At 33.5% G+C, this 26,062-nt stretch overlaps 1 protein-coding gene across 1 annotated transcript in view; it reads right to left on the bottom strand.

The window, feature by feature from the left end:
- LOC129222498 (uncharacterized) overlaps window positions 1–26,062 on the bottom strand; it is a 570,167-nt gene that overhangs the window by 352,667 nt on the left and 191,438 nt on the right. Inside the window, exon 2 of the mRNA XM_054857011.1 lies at window positions 13,523–14,293. Coding sequence (XP_054712986.1) covers window positions 13,523–14,183 — 661 coding nt within the window. The 5' untranslated portion in view covers window positions 14,184–14,293. The remainder of the gene's footprint in view (window positions 1–13,522; window positions 14,294–26,062) is intronic.

Here is a 26,062-nt window from a genome sequence, read left to right as displayed (position 1 = left end):
ATGGTCAGTTTTTGGCTTTATCTAGGATCAAAAAAAGGAAACCGTCTCAGTTTTGGTGGAATTTCAGAATTTATTTCTCTAAACCCCTCTCCCTTGGTAATGTCCCTGAGTATATCAGTAGTAAAATTTTTTTGTTGAAATATAGCAAGTATTGTATATTTAAAAATATATTATAATAGAGTTGATAGTATTAACATCCAAGAGATGGCAGCACTAAACAATAAACCGGTTTAATATAATGATTTTTTTTCTTCTTCCTTTCTATTGTCATGGCTTGTGAAACTTTCTTCGAAGTATAGATGAAATTCATAAATGCAAGCCAAGCCTGTCATTTCAAATTTGTCTGTGAGTGAGAGGGCAAACATGCCGCATCAGAATACGAAAAGAGAAAGAGTTGAAAAGGTACCTCAGTGCTTAAAAAGTTAATAAATAAAAAAATAAAAAAAACCCGAGTCGGGAAAAAAGAAAAAAAAACTCAACATTCATTTGGGGGTAAGCAAAATGGAAATTAAGGTCGATTTTTGAGTGAAATTTTTTTCGTGAATACAATACTTCCTTTTTTGTAAAAAGGAAAAAAAAAAAAAACACGTTTAATTGCACCAAATTGCAGCTTAATGTAAACACGTGTTTCCGCGTCAACAAGGAGCGCCCTTTCTAATGCAAAAGAAATGAGCTTTGGATGAAAAAGTATCCAACAAAGCCATCTCCCTCCCCGCCCCGAAAAAAAGAAGGCACCAAAAAGAGAAAAATACCCCCAAAACAACTTCTCAAACTGCCTCCCTCCCCGCGGTGGACATCACTGATTTATTGTAGGAAAAATAAAGTACATCCACGCAACACTCATATGATGTACAAATAAATTACATTTCTGAATGTCAAAAGACTAGATAATTTCTTCTCCCCGACTCCCTCCCCCACCCCTCTCAAGCGCCGTTCCGTTTCCAAATAAAGACATTGTAATGAAAGAAGTGACAAAACTTTTAACTCACATACTTCATTACCAGGATTGGGATATTTTAGGGCATTTCTTTTTCTTAGGGATGACAAAAAATGAGCATTTAAAAAAAGCGAGAATAACTAAATAAATAAATTTACAAATAGAGAATGATTTTAAAATACTTAGTCATAATTTTACATTAAAAAAATTGAAGAAGAGACAATTTCCTTTTGTTATGATGTCTTAAATACAAAGACTTAAATAGAAAAATTAAAATTCATACTTTTGAATTTTTTTACCAGTCGGGGGGGGGGGGTGTATAGAGAAGTAAATGCATGTGCTTGCACTACTGTGGTCATCTAGCTGCCATTCATTATACAATTTACACTATTCGGTAAATCGATTATAAACCAGTACCGAAAAAATTAGAATTTCAATTATAAGCACTTCAATTGTTTAAATTGCAAGTAATTTTCGGTTATGGGAAAATATAAACGTGAGTTATTTTCCGCTTAAGTTTTACAGGAAATTCTTGCACAATTTATATTTTGAACCCCTTTCAACTTCAATGCATAACACATATTAGTATACGCTAAAGGGCAAAATTGGTAAAATTCTTTAGCTGCCAGAGGTCGGAATAACAATACTTTATTGCGCCGCTCTACTGAAGTACCGATAAAAAAAGTGCATCCGATCTAAATAGGAATTCTTTGAGTAAAGTAATGAGTTGTGCAACAAAATGCATCGAGTTCCATATGGAGATTTTCCAACCTGTCAAGTTAAATGGGAAGAATTATATCTGCAAATAGTTCACTAAATTGCTAAAAATTTAACAGAAAATAAATAATGACTAGTATTCGAAAATGAGTCAAAAAAGTAGAATGAGGTACTTTTTGAACTAGAATAAAAAAATTTCAAATAAAAGTAACTTAATAAACTATTATGCGTTCAAAATAAATAAATAAATAAAGCAAAAATAAATTACCATTTATTAAATTCATTAATTTCTACTTAAAAATGTTCAATTAATGCTTCAACTTCGTTTAATACAACCTTTATGAGGAAAATATTAACTATTTTATCGATAATTTTGAAAAATTCGTTTTGTTTCTGTAGCAAGTAACTAATTTCTATTCAGCGTTCCTTATTATGATTGATCAAATTTAATTATATGCGAGCATTTCAAAAATTTTGGCTGCTTTAAATTATATTTTAAAATTATTTGATTCTTACTGATAATTATTAAGTAATTTTGAGTATTTATTGAACTTTTTTTTATTTATTGTTACATTCTCATACTCGCAGTGGCGTCTTGAGGAAATTATAGAGGGGAAACCTAGATGATAACCCGAAAAGTTTAAAGAAATGTTGATAGGAGACTATTCAAAAACTGGACTATTTTAAATTATTAACTGATTTTTAAACTATTTGATTCTTATTACTAATTTTTTACTAGTTTTAGGTGTTTGTTGAACATATTTTATTAACTATTACATTCTTCTACTCGCAACAGCATGTTGAAGAAATTCTAGAAGGGGAAATTGCCGTTCTAAAACTGCCCTTGATGATAATCCAGAAGTTATTTTAATAGAAATGTCGATAGAAGATAATTTAAATATTTAAATATTTTAAGTTCCTAACTTATTTTTAAATTATTTGATTCTTACTACTAATTATTAAGTAATTTTAAGTATTTATTGAACGGTTTTTTTTTTTCTTAAATTAAATACTCGCAACAGCATGTTGAGGAAATTCTAGAGGGGGAAATTGCTCTTTTGAAATCACCCTTGATGACAACCCGGAAAAAATTTAAAGAAATGTGGATAGCAGACTAGACAATTTAATATTAATGCTAGAAAAGAAAGTTAGCGCTAAGCTTGAAAATAAAAACCGTTTCTAGAAGACTGACTACATCAACACAACTTAGCTCAGCATCTTTCATAAAGCAACCCATAGCTAACTTAAGCAAAGAGAATAAAAACCAAGAAATATAAAGTCAAAAGTACTTTTTCCGTCAAGTATGAACATTACGTGAGCATATTATAAACAAAATTATTGCGAATGAGAAGCCGTAAAGCCGGTTTTATAGGATATATCCTGGGATATCATCAGATATTCCAGTTTCTATTTATGTCTCTTGTCACTGATGCATGCGAGACAGAAAATTTCACGGAAACTCAGAAAATCGAAAAGCGACTTGGTTAAGCAGTTTTCTTCTTTTGGGAAGGGAAGAAAAAAAAAAAAAAAGGGGGGGGGGGGTGATGTCGCCATAAAAATATGGTGATGACTTGGATGAAGATTCTTTTTAAAGTATGGAGCATGATTTTAGTGTATAGGTTCAATTAAGAATAAGCTGCATGGGTTACTGTTTAGGATTTTAATGAATGAAAAGCACAAATTTAAACAAGAAATAATGTACTTGCGACAACCACAAACGAAAGAGATGTTCAGATCGAAATAAACCTACTGACGAATTATTGCCCATAAGCTACGGTTTTGTCTATATGATAGATAGTCTGTAAAATCACTACTAAGTTACGTATGCCCGAGTCTGTAACTTGAAAACAATTTCTCAAAATATTTAACAAAAAAAAAAAAAAAAACATTTTTTACTCTAACATACATTTACATAGTAGACCGACAGTTGCGTAGACATTTTGTTCCAGAGGGGGTCCAATGAAATTCGCATGTACAAAAAATTTGAGATTTCTTATGTACATACAAACAGAAAATTTATGAGAAAAAATGGGCATTTTCTTTCTCGAATTTTCTTACTCATTTCGACAAGGATCAGACCCATAGCCACTCCCATTGCCTACGCTGCTGTAGACAGGATCAGTTATCTATACTATTAAAACCAATGCGCTTCTGTGCGTCTGTAACCCTATCTCCACGAGACTGTCAAAGTCTACCAAGTCAATACTGGTACCGTAGGATATAGTACATCGAGGAGAAACCATTTCGTCCAGTCTCATCCCTCTAAAACTTCATAGGCTGAATATATTAATTCATTGAAACAGTTTGCAGGATATCCAGAAGAAAAAGCACTAAAATCATCAATTGTCACCGCCGCAGGTATAGAACGGGAGTTGGCGATCGGAGCCCCCTAGATAGACTATAATTTTAAAATCTGTGCGCGTCTGTGTAATCCTATATCCTCCGGACTGAAAATGTGTACCTGTTCAAATGGAAGATTCTCGTATCTACATTTTTATTTCAAACGAGAGTTTTTACTAAACTTTCTGACAATGAGCACTGATATTGAAAACCAAGGAGTTAATTCTAACATCAGAAGACATTTTCAAATTCGGAAAAGGTTATGCAATTTCTATTTTGTTGCAGACCGTGATTATATATCACTGAAATGTAAAGGGGAGCGGAAGCGAATGCTGTTTTTTCAAACAAATAAGTTTAAATTTCTATTTTAATTCAGTGACGGGACTGCCTTCTTCACCAGCCGCCTTTTGCCATCTCGTGTGCAAATTTTGAGTCCGGTTTGTTTGAAAGAAATAGTTTTATAACAAAACATATGAAGATGATATTTTGGATATCAGTCTAATTTTCAAGTATTTTTGCCTTATAGCAATAGAAATGATCGGAAATAAGATGATGTAATGTCGAGTGAATATGGTTGATGAGGCAATTCAGATGAATTTATTAATTTTCTGAGGTTTTGTCTTGAGCAGTGTGGTCTTGCCTAACCATATTTCAGAATTGTGCCTTTTCTGATGACAACCGTTAGAACGTCCGGCATTGCACTGTTTGGTTTCTCTTTATTCAGATTACTGCGACACTTGAGAAAAACTTTCAATTTTGGCTGAATTCAAAACACCTTTATTTTCTTCAAAACCAACTAATTTAAAAAAATTACAAAAATTATTAGTTTAAAAATTTATAATATGCTACGCGGTTGCAGGAAATATACGTAGATTACATACAAACAAAGAAAAACGCCATTTGGCGACCTCAATCACGTGTTTGGCTTGGTTAAGCCGACGGGGAATGAGTACTATTGGCTATCTTTTTTCTTTTTTTTGTCCGGAGAAAATCCTCAAAAGTGGCTATTGTTGCGAACTTTCTGGAAAATTGCTTGTTTACTTTTAGTCTATGTTTTCTGTGATTAATATAGTTAGCAAATTGCTGTTGATTACGAGGGTGATACACTATTGATTGAAAAAGAAAAATTTATCGAAATTTTTTGGAAAAAGAGTCGCTTTGGTTTCTGGTCACACCTCCACACATGAAAAATTGATATCACAAAATTTCCCATAATGAATAATTTAATTTTTCAAAACTGCAGTTCAAATCTGAGTAAATTCTGTTGTAAAATTTTTCTTTTTCATTCTTTCAAGAAGTAGAGAATGTCCAAGAATATGAATCAAATTAGTAATCCGCTTTATGAGACAAAATCTCTGCTGATTCTACTGTCATCATTTCTATTCCTAAATTGTTCATTTCAACTGCTCTTTTGTTCTCTTATAGTCCCATTTTGTTCTCTTTTAGTCTCATTAATATAGTCTCGTTTCGTTCTCTTATAGTCTTGAATCTAATCTTATTCATTCAAGAAAAAAAGTGATCGTAAATACCAAACCCTTTGGTGAATTGAAAATTTCGATTCCAAAAGCTTTAAATATAATCCCCATTCCATTAATCTTCCTCAAAGCAAATTCGTTTTAAAGTAATCCTTTTTCCAATCATGTAACAAATAAAATTTGAGAAAATTAGAGGTACTTCTTTGTTTAAGCATTCAATGGATTGTGAATATCTTTTGGATTTGGCAGGTAAAGAGTACGCTAAATTAGTACAATAAAAATAGGGGTCGGACCCAAACATCCAAAAAAAAAAAAAAAGCTAAACCTAGTGCAAATTGTTTATTACCCTCCCAATAAGAACAGGTAAAAAGTCCCACCCGATTGTGCGTCGGGTTTTGGAATGGGGGGCATCTAAAAATTGCTGTTTTGAGCATTTTTTCAGAATTTTTAAAGTGAATTTCAAGAGGAATATTAAGTCATACTAAAGTTAAAAGCATGAAAATAAAGGCGTTTACCCCCAAAAGGGATGACACAACCCACCTAGAGTCCCCCTATCCCCGTAAAACGAAGCAGTACTCCCCCCCCGTCCGTACATTTCAAGTGGAAATAATTTTTTATGCAAAGTTAAAGTTAGTAATCAAGTGTGTCCATTCTCCAAATGCGATAGTGCCCCTCCTTCCAAAGCTACAGCACCCCCTCTCCCGAAAAAAAAATACGCCAATCCCTCCCCCCCTTCTTTCCATTTGAAGTAGAAGTATTATTTCATGTAAATTTAAAATGCATTAAATCAGTCGTCCATCCCACAAGAACAGTAGCTCACCTCCCAAAACAAAATAATATACTTAAAGATTACCCCCCCCCCTCCCTCTGATGGCACATTTGATTACATTTTCAGAAAAATTTTGCTGAATTGGTTTTTTTTCCCCTTTTACTATATTGCTTTTTTGCAGTACTTAAAAGCAAAATTTTTAGTTTGCGTTATAACATGCATGCCTCAAATACGTCATCAGATTGAGATAAAAGCTCCAACAGAACTGGAGTTTTCAAATGATTTCTCCTAAACTTGTAACAAAAAGTCTTCGTTATCAAGACTTTTTTTGGAATCTAGATTCTCGGCCAAATCGTTATTGTATGTCTGACACAGTTTTATAGTTGAGCACTTCAGTCCACTTTCAGGCTCTAATCAAACATTCATTTTTTTCAATGAACCCCTCCGAGCAAGCACAAGATATGAAGCGAAGAAAGTCTTCTAGAGCGGAAGGCTTTTTGTTGTTTGTTTGTAATAGGACGCAGATATTTCTGTGGTGCTTTCTCCTTCTTTGTACTCATCAAAATTGACACTAGCTTTCCCATACTTACAAGCGACATATACACTGCATTGCTGGCATATTTCCTTGAGGCTTGCAGATCATTACCAAAAAAAAAAAAAATGATCGAGAAGGTATCTTCCATCTATAACATATATGACACCAACTGTTTATTTCGTGATGGTGGCTTGGATGGATCTTTTACTTCAGATAATAATACTTAACCATACAGGTTTTCTTTCTTCTGAAACCAGATTCATCGAATACTGATGAAGGATCAGCGCACAACTCGTACTAGAAGTTTTTAGCAATTGGTTGTTCCATCTTTTCACTGTTCATACTATTCGGTGTAAAAGATGGTTTGGGCTTACACATCTCTACAGATAGTAACTACTCTCGTAACAGAAGCTAGAGACATAATTGCATACCTCCTTTACAAAGAAATGCCACTAAATTTTTTGGCATCCATATCCTTTTGTGTTACTACCCCTCATCACATTTCACCTTATTATCAGCGACCGACGAGTATGGGCGAGTAACACCAATACCAACTTGAGTCAATACTCGTAGAGAGAGAAGAGCAGTATTTAGCATTCTACTGTTGTATTGCTCTCATCACGACTTCTTCCATAGTTGAATCACTACAGGTGCTGGACCACCTAAATTTGTCACTGCGTTGGATTGTTGGGTAGCTGATGTGACATATTTATCATTTTTTTTTAAAATTGCATAATGTACTCGAAAGTTTCAGATAGTGTTGCAAGTATATGTTCGCATATTTAGTATAATTCACATAACCGGCTGCGTAAAAGAGAGGCGGCTAGGTGTTTGCAAACGAGAACCCCCACCGACTATGAGGGTGCAGAATTGCGTCATTGCCCGTCTCACTGTTGGCAATTTCGGTTTATCCCCCGCTACGGTAATGGCAAAAGATTAAAGAAAAGTTGAAGTAAATTAATTAAGAAGAAGGAGGTAAACTGCAGTCAATTTGGACTATTTTTTTTATGCTGCACAGGGATTTTGTTTTAGATATTACCCCAGCGCCCTAAACAGTTTAATAACTCCAGTCACAACCAAATTGGTTACTGAGCTCGCTTAGATCTTTTAGAATTATCCTTTTGACATTACTATATCATTGCGTGGCATTTTGTACTTCGAAAAAGTTTTAAATCAGTGAAATTTTTTCATGAACTTCACTGCAATCGTTGATTTTAGAATGCAAAGTCATGCCCCCCCCCCAAATCGATGGTGCACCCCTGAAGTGTGACGGGGAGTACCCATCCAGAGTAAAAGCCCTCAAAAAAAAAAAAAAAGAAAGGAATACCCCTTGAAAAAATGAAAAAAACTGCCTTAAAAATTCCAATGACGCAATCTGCACCATGCCCCCCACCCCGCCTGTGCATCCCGCTTAATTTACATTTTTTTCTATGAGAGTTTATTATTTTACTATTATAGTGTGCGATTTCTGCGACATTTGAGTATTTTTTTTAAGTAATAGACATTATTTTTATTTAAAAAGAGGATTATTTCACCCCCTCCCTTTCCCCAAAACCCGACGCGCAAAGTGCTGGGACTTTTTACCCCTTCTTGCTGGAAGGGTAAGAAGTAATTTGCAACAGGTTTCAACTTTTTTTTTTTTTGGATGTTTGGGTTTGGCCATTTTTTGGCAAAATTTTACTGTACTAAATCTGAACAAGTTCATTCAAAAGTAATGAAACAAAATCAACGTGGAAAAAAATTAACAAATTGGAGGTTTTTGTATGTAACTCAAATATTTTTTTTTTTTTTTTTGCTGTTTAGATAAAATAAATGATATTCTTTTGAATAAAAAATACATTTTGTCTAAATTCAACAGAGGCTTAAACATATCCTAGAACTTTAAAAAGTGAAATAAAATCCAATGCAGTAGATCCCTGATCTATTGTATGGATCGAAAAGTGGCTAAGTTTGTAAAAAAGCAGGCTTATCGGGAACACGCGTAACAGGTTTTTCGCTTTGGGAGGTCTCTGCGACCTCCCTAATATTTTCCGTATTCGACAAATTTTGTCTGACGATTCGGCAAACAATTTATGGACATGGTTTCAAAATTTAAAATTTTTTATGTCCTAATGTCGCTTTTCATTAGTTGTGTGAATACCAGTATATTATCATCCGGCAAAATATGAAGTTCCATTCGGAACATTGAGAATTTCCGACCTTCTAAAAACTTTAGTTTGGGGTGCCCCTGTTTGGAGATTTCCGCCCTTCCACGATATGGCCGAGTTTTCTTGCTTCGGTCGAGTTATCGAGTGCAGAGTTTTCGAGACTACTGCATTCGGTTTTGTTTGTAAGTAAATGCGAAAAAAAAATAAATAAATAAATAAACTCAAATTTTGAGTTTTTTACATGGGCACTATACATAATAGACCGAAATGCTGAAAGTAGTGCGTAATTGCAGAACACAAGTTACAAAATTATTTTCCTATCCCCTCCCCCCCCCCGAAGCCTCCAGCTTAAGAGAAACATTTAAATATTTATTCCATTATGGTAGCTCATTATAGCTGTGCTTAAAAATGAATTAATCAGATTAGTGCTAATCAGATTAGGGGTTGCAAAGTTTTAAATTCTGAGTTCCATCTGTATTACATCTTTATTTTTATAACAGCGTAAAAAATTATTTTTTACAGATCATTTTTCAACAAACTGTCTCTAGCTTTTTTAAAGGTATATATTTGAAATAATTTGCAATCTAATTCAAATGAGTAAGAGATGTAACTCATGATAGAAAAGCGAAGTCGAGAAATGGTAATTTAGACAGGACATAATTTCTTGTTTATGCACAAATTTTTATGCTTGTCTGTTTGCAAAATCATCGCATTCAAAAATTTTCAATGCAATAATTTTTTCGAGGTTATTCTTCATATTTTATAGACTTATATTTTCATTTCAAAAAATCTTAGATTTTTCTATCTCATTTTTTAACTGAATGTCAAACACATTCTATAAGACCAAAAAAGCAATCCAAAATTGAGCTTTTTGATTTGTTTCAATTGCTCAGTTGAAAGCAAACGTAATTGAGACATTTCCTTTGAAATATTGCCTCGATGACAATCACTAAATATAAAAGTTCGGAAAAAAAACGAAGCAATGGAAACTGGACTTGCTTTCAACTAAACTGATTTTTATGCTTCTTTTTCAAATATCAACAAAACTTAATTGCAAATTTAAAATATTATTTACGTTAAATATTTTATGGCTGTTTTCGTTTAGTTTTAGAAATTCGACAAAGGAAATTTCAGATGTTTTGGTCCATTTGACAACTAAAATAATTCAATCAATTGAATCCATCAAGTAAAGGGTGTTTTTTTTAGAGGTATAGAACTTTAAGTTCAAATAAAACACTGTTAAGGTGATGTAAATCGCCATGAGTTTGGCTTTGAAAGATGATTCTTTGCCATTTTTATTTCAATGTGATTTCTGGTATATGGCCACTTCGGCTGGCTTGGAGAAATTCTAATCGGGAAGTCCAATTTTCTATCACTTTTTGCAGCAATGGGGGCAGTATGTGAGTGATATGTTGCAAATGTTCTCGTCCAAGGCGTCAATCGTCTGTGGCTTATCGGTGTAGATATGAGACTTCCATACAGCCCCACAAAAAATTGTCCAGCGTTGTTTAATTCTCATGATCTTGTAGGCCAATTCACGGGTCCATTAAGCGAAATTATTCGTTCACCGAAAGTTTCTTTCAATAAATCAATTGTGACACGCACTGTGTGGCATGTTGTACCGTCCTGTTGTCTATTCATGATGAAATGGCAAACCAAATTAAACACAAAACAAGTGACAACTATCAAAATGACCCACTGATCAAACCGTGTTCCCGACTTAAAGTTCTATAACTCTAAAAAAACACCCTTTACTAAGTTTCTCAATTCGGATAGTAAGGCTAGTCTTTACGCCTATACTGTTTTTATATGTACGTTGGTTGTTAGAAAAGTACCAGACCTCCATTTCTTGGGAAAACCTGATAAATATGAATCAAGCGTGCTTGTGTGACCTGAACTTGATCCTTTGTGCGCATGCGGGATTTTCCCCCCTTCTGCCAATAGCGTCAGTGACTGGCCTACAGCATTCCACTAAGGCAATGTGCAGTTCTTTCGCCCTGTTGTATTATTTCATGAAAAAATGGCCGAGCAACAGCAGCAACATCTGCTACATGCATATAACCACGGAGTAGGAAGAAGGAGAGAAATGTCCTACGGGATTGCTAGTGTAAAAGTGGCAACGATTGTTCACTTTTTTAGAGGGCGCTGTCGGCGAACCGCTCCCGTCAATCGCAGCAGATCAATGTAAATGATGCTAAGTTTCTCATTTTTTTAGAGGCAGCTATTAAAGCAAAAAAAGAAAAATACTACTGGAAATTGGTTGTAATACGGGGCTAATATAGTGGACGATGTACGGTTTTCGTCCACAGGAAGTTTGCACAGAATTTTGATGGAAAAATTAATTTTATTTTTCATCACCAACTTGCCGAATTCGTCTGCTATTAATATTGCGCTGTGCGATGTTCTTTTTTTTACGAGTTGGAATGTTTCTATTCCTGTAAATAATTGACGAAATGAGAATATAGTAGAATTAATTACGCAAATACTTTTTTTTAAATTAGTTGTAAATTTCGTGACATGTTTCGAGAACTAGTTAAAGCGAAATAACTTTTACTTTCACGACCTTTAACAGATAAAAATAAATGTTAACGTTCTATTTACTTAACTTCAAGCTGATATTGATTATAATAATTTCATTCATGTATTTACTCACTGCTTAAACAGAATTGTTATAATTATTTTTTTTTATTATTGCATTTATTTCGACAACCAAATGGAAAAAAAATCGAGAAACCTTATTCATTAAAAAAATTATACCTTGGAACACTTTTTTGAGATATTTGTGGGATTTTCTGTTGAAATTATCAAGTTTTCAAAAACATGTATTTTTTAAATGAAAAAGGTTTTCCAATTTTTTTTTCGATTTGACTGCAGAAAAAAATTCAATAATAATAAAAAGCAACGATAATAATTATGTCTAAGCAGTGAGTAAATACATGAATAAAATTTTTATAATCAATATCAGCTTGAAGTTAAGTAAATAGAACATTAACATTTATTTTTATCTGTTAAAGGTCGTGAAAGCAAAAAATTATTTCGCTTTAATTAGTTCTCGAAACATGTCACGAAATCTACAACTAATTTTTCAAAAATGTATTTACGTAAATAATTGTACTACATTCTCATTTCGTCAATTATTTATAGGAATAGAAACATTCCAACTCGTAAAAAAAAGAACATCGCACAGCGCAATATTATTAGCAGACGAATTCGGCAAGTTGGTGATGAAAAATAAAATTAATTTTTCCATCAAAATACTGTGCAAACTTCCTGTGGACGAAAACCGTATATCGTCCACTATATTAGCCCTTTATTACAACCAATTTCGAGTAGTATTTTTCCTTTTTTGCTTTAATAGCTGCCTGTAAAAAAATGAGAAACTTAGCATCATTTACATTGATCTGCTGCGATTGTCGGGAGCGGTGCACATACAGCGCCCTCTGGAAAAAGTGAACGAACGTTGCCACTTCTACATAGTAAAGATTTATCTCCTCCCCTTTAACCTCCCTGCATATAACATACTACATGTGACAGACGAGTATATTTGTCTTTTATGAGAATTTGAACATTGTAGGCACTGATAGATCTATATTGATGATACAGAGACATTTTAATGGAATAAATGCAGACAAGCTTTTCCACATCGTACACTTTTAGTTAACTTAATAGATTTTTGGTTAAAAAAGGGTTAAGTTTTTTTTTTTTAGATAATTTAGTTTTTAAATTCAAGCCCCCAACTGCCGCTACCTAAAAAACTACAATTTAGGTATATTTGTTGATTACGTTGCATCATTCACTTGCTTCGCCTAAGTTACGAATGACGAGAATGCTACGTTATTGAAACGAGAACAAAATTAAATATCAGCGAATTACATTCGTTTAAAAGTAAAGAATATCTCCAAATAAATTTGAACGACAGCGATTAACTATCTGTCGATTAGTTTTGAATACAGTGATACTACTATTGGGTACTTTAGTTCCCACACTGAAAAACAAAAGTTACTTAATGGCATTAGAAATGAACAATCGTATAGGGTAACTTTGAACCATGAGGGTTGATTTTTCACTAATTTATATTTTTTAGCGTATTTGATTTTAAAACAAAGTATAGATGGCAAATTTCTGCTCTCTGCTGGTAAAGCATAATTTTTGACAGGGTTGAAAGTTACCATATGTTTCAGGATAACTTGAACCAGATTAATTATTCGTTTGGATAGTTTTCTATTATTTTTTTATTCCTTCATTTCGGATAAATAAACAAAACTTAAGGAATTATTCAAATTTATGCCAATAGATAACACTATTAACTCAATGAAGTTGGATTTAAACGTCTAGGCGTACACCTGATGCCGACAAAACTCTCAGTTGGCGCAATATAGTTTTTTCAGTTTCCTGCGCCAAAAAAAAAAAAAAAAAACTCATTAGAACCAACCAACCTAAAAAGCTCCTCCTATGATTCTTAAAGGTTAAGATATAAGTGCGTCTTTTTAAAATAGAGAAATAGTGGATCAGAGTTATCCTGAATGACTACACCCAATTAAGGTAGCATGAATCTCAAGAAATATTGTTTCTCAAAATAAAGTTTTTAATTCAAGAACATACCTTGAAAGCGTACTCCGTTTTTCCTCACCACCAACCTTCTGACTTCAGTCCCACCAGGTCCTGCCGATGAGGTTTCGTTAAAAACCCCTCTCATTTCACTAGCAGGACGAGGGGGCAAAGAGCTCCTCCACCGCGCCGGCAAAGTGGATGTATTCCCTGCTGAGCCAAGGGTGCTGCCACCCCTCGGCGATTGCTGTTGCATTTGAGTCACAGTGAACCTTGAAGTGTTACTACCAGTAGGGTATTCTTGGATACTGTGCAGAGTTCGTCGCTGGCGATCTATCGTCGAGGAAGACGACGAAGACGACGACGAGGACTGCTGGTGTGGATCGTTACCTGCTGCCGCCATGGCATCAGCCAAGAGTTCCGGAGGAGGACCCTGCCTTGGATTGCCGAATCCAAGTCTTCGTAGTTCAGACACATCCATTGATCTACTGTTGGGAATGTTGCTTTGTTGCTGTTGTTGCTGCTGCTGCTGGGAGGCGGACGAGGAAGAGTTGCTGCCACTGGATTTGGAGGATTTGTCGGATTTCTTGTTGGAACGGGAAGAGTTTGGATGTTCTCTTATTTCTGTCAAGGATATTTTCTTGCCCTCGTTGGATCTTCCCCCCGGCAGGCTTGTGCTGCGGTGCATTGTGAAGCGCTTGATACCGAAAGGCATGGTTGGTGGTTAGGTATCTCGGGCTCAGGAGTACGACTGTTAATAAGTTTGAATGATTTCTTCCGGAAGAAACTTAGTGCTTAGCAGATGATAGATGGAGCTTTTTCTTCCTAGAAAGAAGAATAAGAAAAATCAACAATCAACGTTGTGTATAAAACATTTATTTAAAAAAACAAAATATAATTTCAGAAAACTTGTTTTTTTTTTTTTTTTTTTTTTTTCTGGATCTGCCACAATATTTGTGTTAGAAACTGAAATGCCCTTAAACTTACTTTTTACTCCTTCAACATTAAACGTACAACACATTTACCATTGATAATTATGTTTTTCGTCACCGTACTGAAATCTGTTTTATTTATACGTTACCACTAGAACCCGGATGAAATGCATATTACTGCGTCTATCACTAAAAGATTATGTAGAAGTGAAAAAAATATTTCCCCTTTACGAATATTAAATAAAAAAAATGCTGTTAAAAAAGAAAACTAAACTAATTCATTGGAGTAAAAATAAATAATGCGCGGACCTGTGTAAATAATTACATTAATATACATTTATCGTTTTAGTAGCAAAAATAAATTAGAGAGGCAGTTTTGATTCAGACGTGAGAGCTTTCTCGGCATGAATAAAAAAATATTGCTGCACATTTTTCAGTTTCAGTGCATAATTTATTCTTAGGCATTTATGAATGCATATTTTCATAAGTTTTAGTGCGCATAATTCGGAATCTAGTTATGATTAATGAGCCATTCATTTAATTTTAACCAGAGCTGGCTCATCAAAAGTTGAAACTTTTTACGCTGAAAAGAGTGCTTTATAACTCCGAGACACGTGTATATGCAATATGTTCACCAATCTTAATAGCGCATACTTATGACAGTAATCTAGGTATAAAAATGCTAACTTCACAACATTCAAGTCATTTATCAAAGAATATTTTTTTTTTAAAAAAAGAAAATAATAGTACTGTTATAATTTTATTAACATAAATTAGCTTTCTCAAAGGAGGCAAAATGATAGTCACAATCCACTAGCAGTATTTTCTAGGCACAAAATGAAAATAGAAGCTTACTTCGTTTGCATTTTTGACCTGCATAAAAAGTTTCAAATGCATCAAAGGTTGAAAATATGTTACGTAACTATAAAATCGATGTAAATGACTAGTTGATGAAACCCGAATATAATAAACTTCTTTACTTTTGGGAAATGTAAGCCGTTTGCAAAAAGCATGAAATCGAAAATGTAACTAGATATTCCACCAAAAATGCCATCAAGAAAAAGGTATAAAAGAGAGGCATCATTTGCGGAAATATTTGAACCTCCACCAAACTTAACTTTAACCGTCATTCATGAATTCTTCATCGATTGCTGAAAGCTTTGGTGTATTTGGTTCTTTTGATACAAAATTCGAACTTAAGGCAGTTTTTTTTTTTTTTTTACTCGTTAAAAACGCATGAAAATATTTATCAAAATTTTGCTGATGCAGGAAAATTATGTTTATGTACGAGTAGAATATTAGCATTTGAGCTAGTTTTGAAGCGAAGTGTCAGTGTTTTCGCCAAAAGGAAATGCAAAAGTGCAATTAAATATTAATTAACGCTTTAAAATTAAAATCATAAACTTATACTTATCCACACATAAGCTATGTTCATATTTGTAATAGCAACATGTATTTTGTTTCGTCATAATCTGCATAAATATTTCAATTATTTAGACAGCTTTACTCAACACTTAGGTAATGACTGACTAAATGTTTAAAAATTATTACATGATATCAGCGTTCAAGGAAAAACAATACTTTAAAAAATTTTGATTATTGATCTCTTATGGGATAAAAATAGCAATAGAGATTCTATCAAAAAATATTTTGAAAAATTGCTTATTTGGAGCTTTAGAACTGCGCAGACATAATAAGAAACGTAGCAGAGAACATCTTTAGATTAATTCAAAACTAGTTTCTTAATCAATTACATTGTCAATCCCGCAATCGTTAATTCAGTCATTAGCACTTTCAAGTGAGATGTTAATGTGAAAAACCGAATTTGAGGAATGTCAATATTTCACCGGAAATAATGTCTCCCACCGATGTTTGTGTTTTGTGAATGTTGTTCTTCACCGGTGAATGTCGACATTAAACGAGTCTCGGTTTACACTGTAACATGTGTACCTATTTGCTTGTATGATGTATCGTGTATGAGTAATACCATACAAATTAATCTCTACATAGTATAAAATGAAGTCTCCAAAAAGCGTTTGTTTGTGTGAACGCGCAAAACTCGTGAACTACCCGGCCGATTTCGCTGAAATTTTCACACTGTCTTTATTTTAGTCCCGGAAAGGTTTGCAGACCAGTTCGAAAAAAATTCGACGAGTAGTTCTTTTTTTATTCCAATTTAGGCTCAATTTTCATATAAATTCTCGAATATGGAGGTGAAAAATTACTTGCACATATTAATATTACATATCGTTGGAAAGGGTAAAATTTTCCGCGTTCTATGCAATTTGTTTTAATGCTCTAACTTAATTACGGCGGGAATTAATTGCGTTTTCAGTTCAGTGTTTTTAGGCTTAGCTGAAATTTAGGCACTACATTCTTCATTAAATAAATCAATAAAAGTGAGGGAATTGTCCCAGTTTTCTTTTTGACACCATTGGAAAAGCGACAGTTTTTACTCCAGATCTAACTCGACTTTTGGTCGAAAAAGTAAGTTTCTATCTCCAAAGGGAAAAAAGTTATAAGACTTTTTAAATCAAGTTCGAAAAATTCCATTTCCGTTTAAGTTGTTAACTACTGAATTTTCGCATTTCCATGGTTACGCTTTTTAAATCCATCTTTTCTATTTTAATTTCTTAAAAGTATTTTAATACTGTCATCATTGTTTGGAAGGGAAATTTTGCATGATGTTTTTTTTTCTTTCATTTAAGCCTAATTGTTGTCAAACAGCTTTGAAAATTATTAGACTCAAGGAGCGAAAATCCGGAAAATCGAAGATTCCAGTTTAAAAAATAACCTCTAGATCATTTCTAAGAGCCTAATTATGTTTCTTTTTTCAGAATAGTCAAAATACTATACAATTTTTCCCTGCAAAGTTTTATGTTTTACTTCCGTTTCTTATCCCTGGAAACACGTGATTCTTATCTGATAATATCTGCCATTATGTTCTCTTGTTTCCAAAAGTGTTTTTGCAGCTGTGAGGGTTGTGAAGTATTTTTTTGTGTGTTTTTGCACTAGAACCATCAAAATAACAAGTTTGTAAGTGATTTAGTGTCACATACTGGTTTCAGAGAACAGTTTTAGTGTTCGTTTTTTCGTTTTTCCCTTCGAACATCGATTTTGCCAAATTTTAGGAAATGGTTAAGCTGTCTGACCTTCCACCAGTGGCGGATCCAGCCGATTGTTTTGGGAGGGGCCATCCGAAATTTTTGAACAATCTCCAAACTCCCCAGAAATTTAATTAAAATGAAGTTTTGAAAACTCAATTTGGGTGGATTTAGGAATCTCCCTCGAAAACGTTTAAAAATTTAGATTTCCGAGTAATTTTTGAAAATTAGGAAACTAAAAACGCAGTTTGTCTATTTTTGATGGTGTACGGAGAAAGGTCAGGTTTCGGGCGTTGGCCCCAAAATACTTTTTGAAAATAAAGCTTAGAAACCAAAATATTCTGTCATTATACATTGAGAAGTTAAAACAGGAGGAGTGCTCCTCTCTAGCTCTTCAGCTGTCCAGCCTAAAAATGCATCTTTAAGTAATGTTTGCTTACATTAAAGAAAGTGTGAAGATGCTTAGAATCCTTCCTTCCTTCCTGGAAATATTTTGTTTTTAAGGCTCGAAAAATTCGATTTTTAACTATATTTATGCATATTTTAAAAAGGGATGAAAGATTCGTGAGCTCCTCCAAAAACCTCCTTTTAAAGCTATCATCACGATATAAACTAGGGGGTCATATCAAAGCCCGTTTGTAATTGAAGTCCCAAAAAGTGTCATTTAAGTTGCTTTTAGGCAAGTTAAGTGTAGATATAGCTAGATAAGCAAGTAAGTGTAGATAAGCTAGTTTCCGTTGACATTTTTTCCAAATAAAAGACTTAAAATGCAATTTTTTGCTACATATCAAGGCATTTGTGAAAGGGCATGGGAAAAGGCGGTTCTCTCCCTAGTTTCGAAATTAAAGCCATAAAAACGAAAATTTAGGCTCTCTTTTGTCTTGTGAACAATAGGTATACTCTGAGAACAGCAGCATTTAGAGATTGCCCAAGTGTCTGTAGTTGGAATCAAGAAATGATGTAAAAGATGAAGAAAAATTTTGGAAATAAAAGTTTTGTTTTGAGGATAGGAATATAATTTATCTCCCAACTAAGGCCTATACTTCTTTTTCAGTAAAACGCATGTGTTAAATTTTGTTATCTTTTCATAATATTTTTTTTTTCTTAAAAATATTCCTACAATCACAAGGCTTTGGGAGGGGCCATGGCCCCCTTGGCCCCCCTCTAGATCCGCCCCTGCCTTCCACCACGTAAAAAAAGCATGGGTTATGTACGTTTTAGACCAAAATACCTTTTCTCAAAGGGAAATGCCGAAAATACTTAATATTTAAAAAAAAAAAAACTGTCAGCAGAATGAATGTTTTATCAAAGAAAACACGCTATTTGTCCCAAAGAGGTTGGGAAAATGTGACTTAAAACACAAAGTGTCTCCAAGGATGGAATGAAAATTTATTCGGATGGTCAAGACCAACAAAAGAGGAACTAGTAAAGACCTTGCTATCGGTTTGAAGCATTATAGTGTGGAGATGGATCCATTATTGGTCCGCGACGACTCATCGCCGATGGGTTGTCTGCCCGAAGACTAGAAAGAAAAGCCGAAATTACCCCAGTCATGGCAAAGAAAAGGATACAAGGGGATAAAATTCACCAAAATCGACATTCAAAGGGGAAAACGTAAAAACGACCAATATAATTGTTCTCTGAAACCCTTGTGCGACACAAAATCATTTATAAACTTGTTATTTTGATGATCCTAGTGTAAAAACACACGAAAAAATACACCATTCGCAGCTGCAAAATCAGTTTTGGAAACAACAAGAGAAAATAATGGCGGGTGTGTTATCAGATAAGATTCAGTGTTGCCAGGGGGAGGAAACTCAAGTAAAACATAAAAATTTGCAAGAAAATATTGTACAGTACTTTGACTATTCTGAAATAACGTAATTAGACTTTTAGAAAGGATCTAGAGGTTATTTTTAAACTGAAATCTTCGATTTTCCGGTTTTTCGCTCCCTTGAATCTAATAATTTTCAAACCTCTGTAAGTCACTGGACACAAAATTTTATTTTCATGGTAGACCGGGCAAAGTCGGGCAATGCAGCTAGGCACTTTTAAGGGTATAACTCCTTTCACTCTTTCTCTCCCTAGTACACAAATGTATTTGTAACGTGCTTATTGATCTTTATATAAATTTTCTTTACCAATTTAAAACTATTTCGTTCCAGAAATTTTATTGTAATAGAAAGTTCAATACTTTTTGATTTCCATCAAACGTAATTGAATATGATTATTATGTTGTAACTTTGTTTTTATTCTTGTCTTAGATAATCAAAATCATAAGTAAGCGTGATTTATTATTAGCTTCCAACAATACAGGCTTTTAAGTTGATCTTTCTTCATCTAGGTTAACGACACCAGTAAAAGACAAGGGTCCAGTAACAGACATTCATGTTTGGATTTAAATATTAAGAATTTCATGCGGGTAAAACTGATGTTACTTTTTTCCATGAATACGGTACAAGCATCTAGTGCTATCACAGTGAATTTTATAAGCCGGTTGGTATTTACAAGGCAGTAGTTGAAGGTTATGAATAGCCAACACGAGGTCAGCTGGTGCTTCAGGTTCATTTGAATTTAATAAGGCTTTAGTTCTAAAAATAAAGAACTTTTGCACATTTTTAAGAGAAAAAATGAATTTTGTCCGGTACTCATCCTTTCCTCATCCTATCTGTTACTGGGTGTCATCAGATTTTTCAGTGTCTGTTACTGGGGGCTCGGACCTTTTTCGAAATGGAGCAAATAAAAATAAAATTTACTAATTCAGAAGATCAAGAAGAAGCCAAATGTTAGATGAGATGTAGTTGTATGAAAGAAAATTAGTTTAAAAAGTCTAAATACATTAATAAAAGGCTCAGAAAATTGAGTTACCCTGAAAGCGACGTATGAAGCATACCCTGTTACTATTGCCGCTACCCAAGTACTTAACCAAAACTTGATTCCATCTTTCACAGAAAAATCAAGGAAATTGTGTTTGAACAAACTAATTATTCCTTTACATTAGAAAATTTAACAATATTTCACAAAACAAATTTAGTTATTTTACACGTAACAAACATGTTAAAATAACAACTATTTATTCGCAGATTTAGAGCTTCAACCCGATACCTTACTGTGGTTTAAAAAATTATCCTAAAAGGTACTGGGTCCAAAAGAGGAACCAATATCAAAATAGGTATACATTTCAACGCGGACAAGGCAGATGTCTCATTGGACATATCATCTGCTACGAGATGGATCGGTCTTTATTTTTTCTCCTTCAGCCGCCATTAGAAAGAAAATTTTATATTGTTGTTTGTTTTTTGTTCTTGTATTACATAATTAAATAAACATAAAATAAACTGATAGCCGAGGGCAGATACAAGCGTGGGGTGATGGGGTGGTTGCCGCCTCCTTCAGTCGAGATACAGGAACTTTCTTTCGGTATAGTTTCAATATTAAAGTTCCATAAACGCAATTTCAGATAGTCTTCGATGATGTAAAAAGGGAAGCTTTTCCCAGGAATTCATCGGGAAGTGAAGTTTTGAAAACGCAATCGTAGCCCGCCATCTCCGATTGCTCTGGGGATAGGGGTCGGAACTTTCTATAGGATTAATTTCAAAATTGAAGTTGCAAAACCCTTAATGTCTGATTATCACAGATGGTTTTGGTTCGAGGGATGCCCCTTGATATTTTTCGAAATTGAAATCCAAGGAACAGAATTGTAGGATGACTTTTGATTGTGTAATGGAAAGCGGATGGGATTTAGCGCACTCCTCTAAAATTTTTTAGAAATTGAAGTTTCAAAGAGCAAAAAACAAATGCCCCCTCCCTTGTGATATCTTACATTCAGTTAGAAACTTGTAGCAATTAAATAAATGTTTAATATTAACTCATTGCACTTGCATAAAATTTTGCTTCCTTTTTCGGAAAAATCAACCTGACATCAATCATGCTTTAAACAAAAAAATATTTACCTCTTTTTTAATTAAAGAACATTATTTCAATTAATGCGTGTTAAAGCTATTTACTTCTGCGAAACTCTTCGAATACGTGCTTTAATAAATTCTCCTGATGAGAAAAAATCATTATTTACCATACATTTTCTCCCAGTAAACTGTCCAATTCGACAATTCTGAAGTCGTATTAAAATAAACTCTGTCAGAAAACACACAAAAGAAAAAAAAGAGGAGGAGCCAGTTCCGTAATCTCATTACGAAGCAAAATGCATCGCGGTAATTGGTTTATAAAAGTAAAAACATGTCTTTCGCACAACAAATAAATGAAGTAGATTATGTCCTCTTAACTTTTCAAAAGAACATGTCTAACAATTTATATTGTCGGGGGAAGGATGCAGACGTAATGTAGTTATTTCCAACAAAGAATTCCAGCTACATTTTTCCACCTTTAACGAAACTTATACGAATATGACACCAAATCATGTATTTCTTCTTACGATTGAGAAAGAGGAAAATGAAGCATTTTTATTCTGAAGTTCAACAAAACTGCGAATGATTCGCTTTATTATTATCTTTTTTCTTTTGACAGAAACGTTATCAAAATGGAATTACGTACATTTGTTTAAATACGCAACATAGAATTTATAAAAACAAACTTTGTTTGAGCTGTAAACGTGTACTACAAGTTGTACATAAAATAATTTCTAAGTTTCAATGTAAGTTGATGTTCATTGTTCTCAGTTTCAATTCAATTCTCAGTATGATAATTATAAGACTTTAATTTAGAATACATACATCAAATGAAAAGCCCAAATAAAATAAACTAGTTTGCCTTACAGATATTTGATATGTGGACTTCTATTTTCACGGCCCACATCTAATCTAAAATGCAATTGTTCCCGTAATTTGGTTAAGACGTCTAGTGTGGTAATTGGTAGGGATGCACGTGTAAATATTTTTAAAAATCTTCTACACTGATGTCTTAGACGAGGTTGTCTTTGGCTTACTGTAAAGGAAAGATGCACAGTCAACATCATCTACATCACTTTTGACCACCTGGTACTTCTCCTTCTACAAACCCATTCGGCTGTTTCCAGTTTCAATTGATTATACCAGTAGTGTCCAACCTACGGTCCACGGACCACGTAGTCACATGGATTTGCTACGTTAGCCAAATGTAGCCGATCCGTGTGACCCGTTGTTACTAATCGAGAACTGTCCCGTTGTAACAAATCCATATTACAAATCGAGAAATGTATTTTGGAACCTTCTAAAACAAGAGATTTTCTGTGTTCGGTATCAGAAAAGATTGTTGCAAATTTGAAGCCAAATAGTTTGAATTTCGTTTTTAAAAAAGCTGATTGGAAATTCGCATAAAAAGAAGGCATGTACAGTAAAAATAACAACAATTCTTGGTTAGTTACGTTTTTTTTCCTTTTGAACGCTTTCCCATGTTATCTACAGAAAAATAAATAAATAATAATAAAAATAAATAAATATATTTTGATTTATATTTTTTCTGGCCCAAGAGATTTATCTTAGTATCAGGTATGGCAATAAAGGCACAAAAAATTGCAGTGACCATTCAACCAAACAGTCAACACTCTGTTTCCATGGAAAATATTTTTCGCATAAAACTACTGCAAATACATAAAAGAAATGTACGAATATTAAAAAGAAATTCATAGAAAAAACTTAAATCCATAGGATTGTACTAACTTAAACGAAGACATGGGCACTGAATAAACCTTTATGGCAGTAATAAATTATTGGATGGAACGACACGACTGATAATCCCACACCCAACCATTAAAAATACTTTTTATTTCTTCTACCACTACACCTTCTGTTGGAACATAATCTTCCTATCGCAAATAAAATCAAAATGATACATTGCACATAAATGAAGATATTTTCCTCAGAAATTGAGAGTGAGATTTTCTAATGATTAGTGTTCCCCTTCAGGCACATTTAGTCCAAAAAAATGTCCAAGCTTTCAACGCTATCAACATAAATCAGACGAACGGCTTGACGTTTAAACTTCCTTCGGGATTCAATTTTAATTTTGTCAAGCACATCCCCGCCCTTAGCAGACAGCATCAAGAAAAATAAAACGCAAAAACAAACAGAAACTCATTTTGTGAAATTCCCTTGTACCAGATTAATGTGAAGAATTTGTCGTTCATTATGTTTAGTAAGGGTGATTCAGACACGTTTCGCTTCATGCTGTCCATTAGACAGATTTTTGTTTTTTAATTTGTTGAAAGAAGTTGGAGCAAAAAAATATTTGGCATTTTAACCGCTTATCTACTCAACTCAAATTAACACAGATAATAGAAAGTTTTGTTGTTTGTTTCAACTTATATATGATCTCTATTTATAATTCATTGGTTTAAATATACAGATTTTTTTAAAAATTTGTTTAAAAGGGCTAAAGCAGGAAAGTATTCGATATTTTAGCAGCTTATATACTCATATTAAATTAAGACAGGCGCCAGTAAGTTTTATTTGTTACATCTTAAACAAAAGTTCATCTTCTAGTTGTCTTGAATTATTCTGAATTTATTAAAAGGTTTATTTTCGGCAAGTAGCATAAAACGGGAAATTCTTCCTTTATCATTGGTTTGCTTTCTTTTTAAAACTAAAACGGACGTGTAACACACGTTTATGAAAGTACTATTGGGAAACTATTTTTATATAAATATCAGGGATGCCCTCCTGGGGGGGGGGCGGTCATTGTGAGGTTAGGGCGGCTGCTTTGACGAGTATTTTTCTCATTTTAGGGGGCTCTTGCTTTTGGGGGCCTTCAGGATATTTAGGGGGTGCGCCCTTGCTCTTAGGGGCACCCCTGCAAATATACATACATACCAGAGCCGCTGATTAGAAATTTTGAGAATTATATTGATATTTAAGGCTAAAATGTTCTCGTGATATTGAAAGAGAATGATTTTAATTTTATCTGTATTTGACTCCATACATCAGGGCGTTATAGCCAGTAAAAGCCTTACGTATTAACCTATTTGTATATTAATGTCATTATAGCTATTGTACTTTTTTTTTTTTAAAAAAAGGGATTTTATCTAACTCTTCCTCTGAAACGATTAATAGTAAATAAAACTATAAAATAATGTGCCTCAAAAAGCAAAGGAAATTCTTGTAAATATTATATTTTAGGCAAGATGTAACATTTCTGCTCATGTTAACATTGATACTATCGAAATATATTTTCTAATGTTCAGATATGCAATCTTTTATTATTTAACTTTAGTTTTTAACAAAACAGAGTACCTTCTGAAAGCTTTATTTGTTTTAAAATTTGCGCACACAAAGCTTTGTTTTGAAATTAGCATGTAACAAACAGATCTTATTGTTGCTGAATAGCTTGAAGCTTAAAATTTACGTTTTACGAATGAGAGAAAGGGACTTCAAATACTCATTTCTCGTTGTTTGAAGTACATTTCAATTAAAATATTATGATTTGAAGCACGAAACGTTTTCATCTAAATACGAAATCACGTGCGGTTGCATTATTTAAACTTACAAATGGAAATTATCTATGTCTACCTACGGATTTTAGAAAAAACCGTGTAAAAGCGTACTAAGAAATAAGTGTTTTTAATTAAAAGGCATAATTTTGTTGCATAAAACACTGCACGTGTTTGTACACACAATTCTGGAAATACTCGATTCACGGAAATATTCAAATGAACTTTCCTGAAAACATTTCATTTTAAATTGTTTGAACCCCAAAATCCTCCACCATTGGTCAATCATTAGTAGCACTTATCGCAGTGTGTCCGAGGAAACATTTATGCATTTCGGCTTATCAAAAGGATTATTTTTCCCTTCGGAAGTCTAATTTCGCTCCGAAGTACTTGTGTGTAAGATAAAGACATTTTCTACACATGTTGCGTAAAAGCAAGGTATATGCTTCAATTTGTCTTGTAGGTAGTAACATATCGCAAAAAGACAATTAACAACTCAAAAAAAAAAAAAAAAAAAAGAGCAATGGAGAAAATCAAGATTTTACGTAATACTAGATATAAGTGATTTAGTCTGAGATATTACAATTCAGAGCAAAAATATTTATAATGTGATGTTTTTTTTTGGTTAGCTTTTATTGTCTATCTAGTGGCACCCGCACGGCTTTTCCCGTAGTAGAAAATTAAAATGTCATTTGCTTCGCCTGTATATTTACAAATAATGGATGATGAATTTCTCGCCAATTTGCTATGTTAATTTGCTCGCATATGTTACAGTTCAACGTTGTGATAACTTGGTAATTTACTCGTTACATGTTATGATAATTTGCTCTGTAAAATGTTCTTAAAATTGGAATAGAAAAAAAACAAAATCGAATTTTTCAAAAATCGCTTCGAGGCGCTCACCCCTATGCTACGAAATAATTCTGTGCCAAATTTCATGAAATACGGCCGAACGGTCTAGGCGCTAGGCACGTAACAGACATACAGAGATCCAGAGACACAAACATCAAGCTTTATTATTAGTAAAGATTTAATAATGCATACTTAAAGTTCGAAATTTTTACTTCTAAATTACGAACCTTCTTTGATGTGTCGCTATTGAATATATCGTTTTCACGCCACTGTGTACCAATTATGT

The sequence above is a fragment of the Uloborus diversus genome, chromosome 5 (genome assembly GCF_026930045.1).
Source record: "Uloborus diversus isolate 005 chromosome 5, Udiv.v.3.1, whole genome shotgun sequence".
In the NCBI taxonomy this organism is placed as follows: Eukaryota; Metazoa; Arthropoda; class Arachnida; order Araneae; family Uloboridae; genus Uloborus; species Uloborus diversus.
The sequence above is the reverse complement of the archived record's forward strand: the minus strand, read 5'-3'. Positions and strand labels throughout refer to the sequence as shown.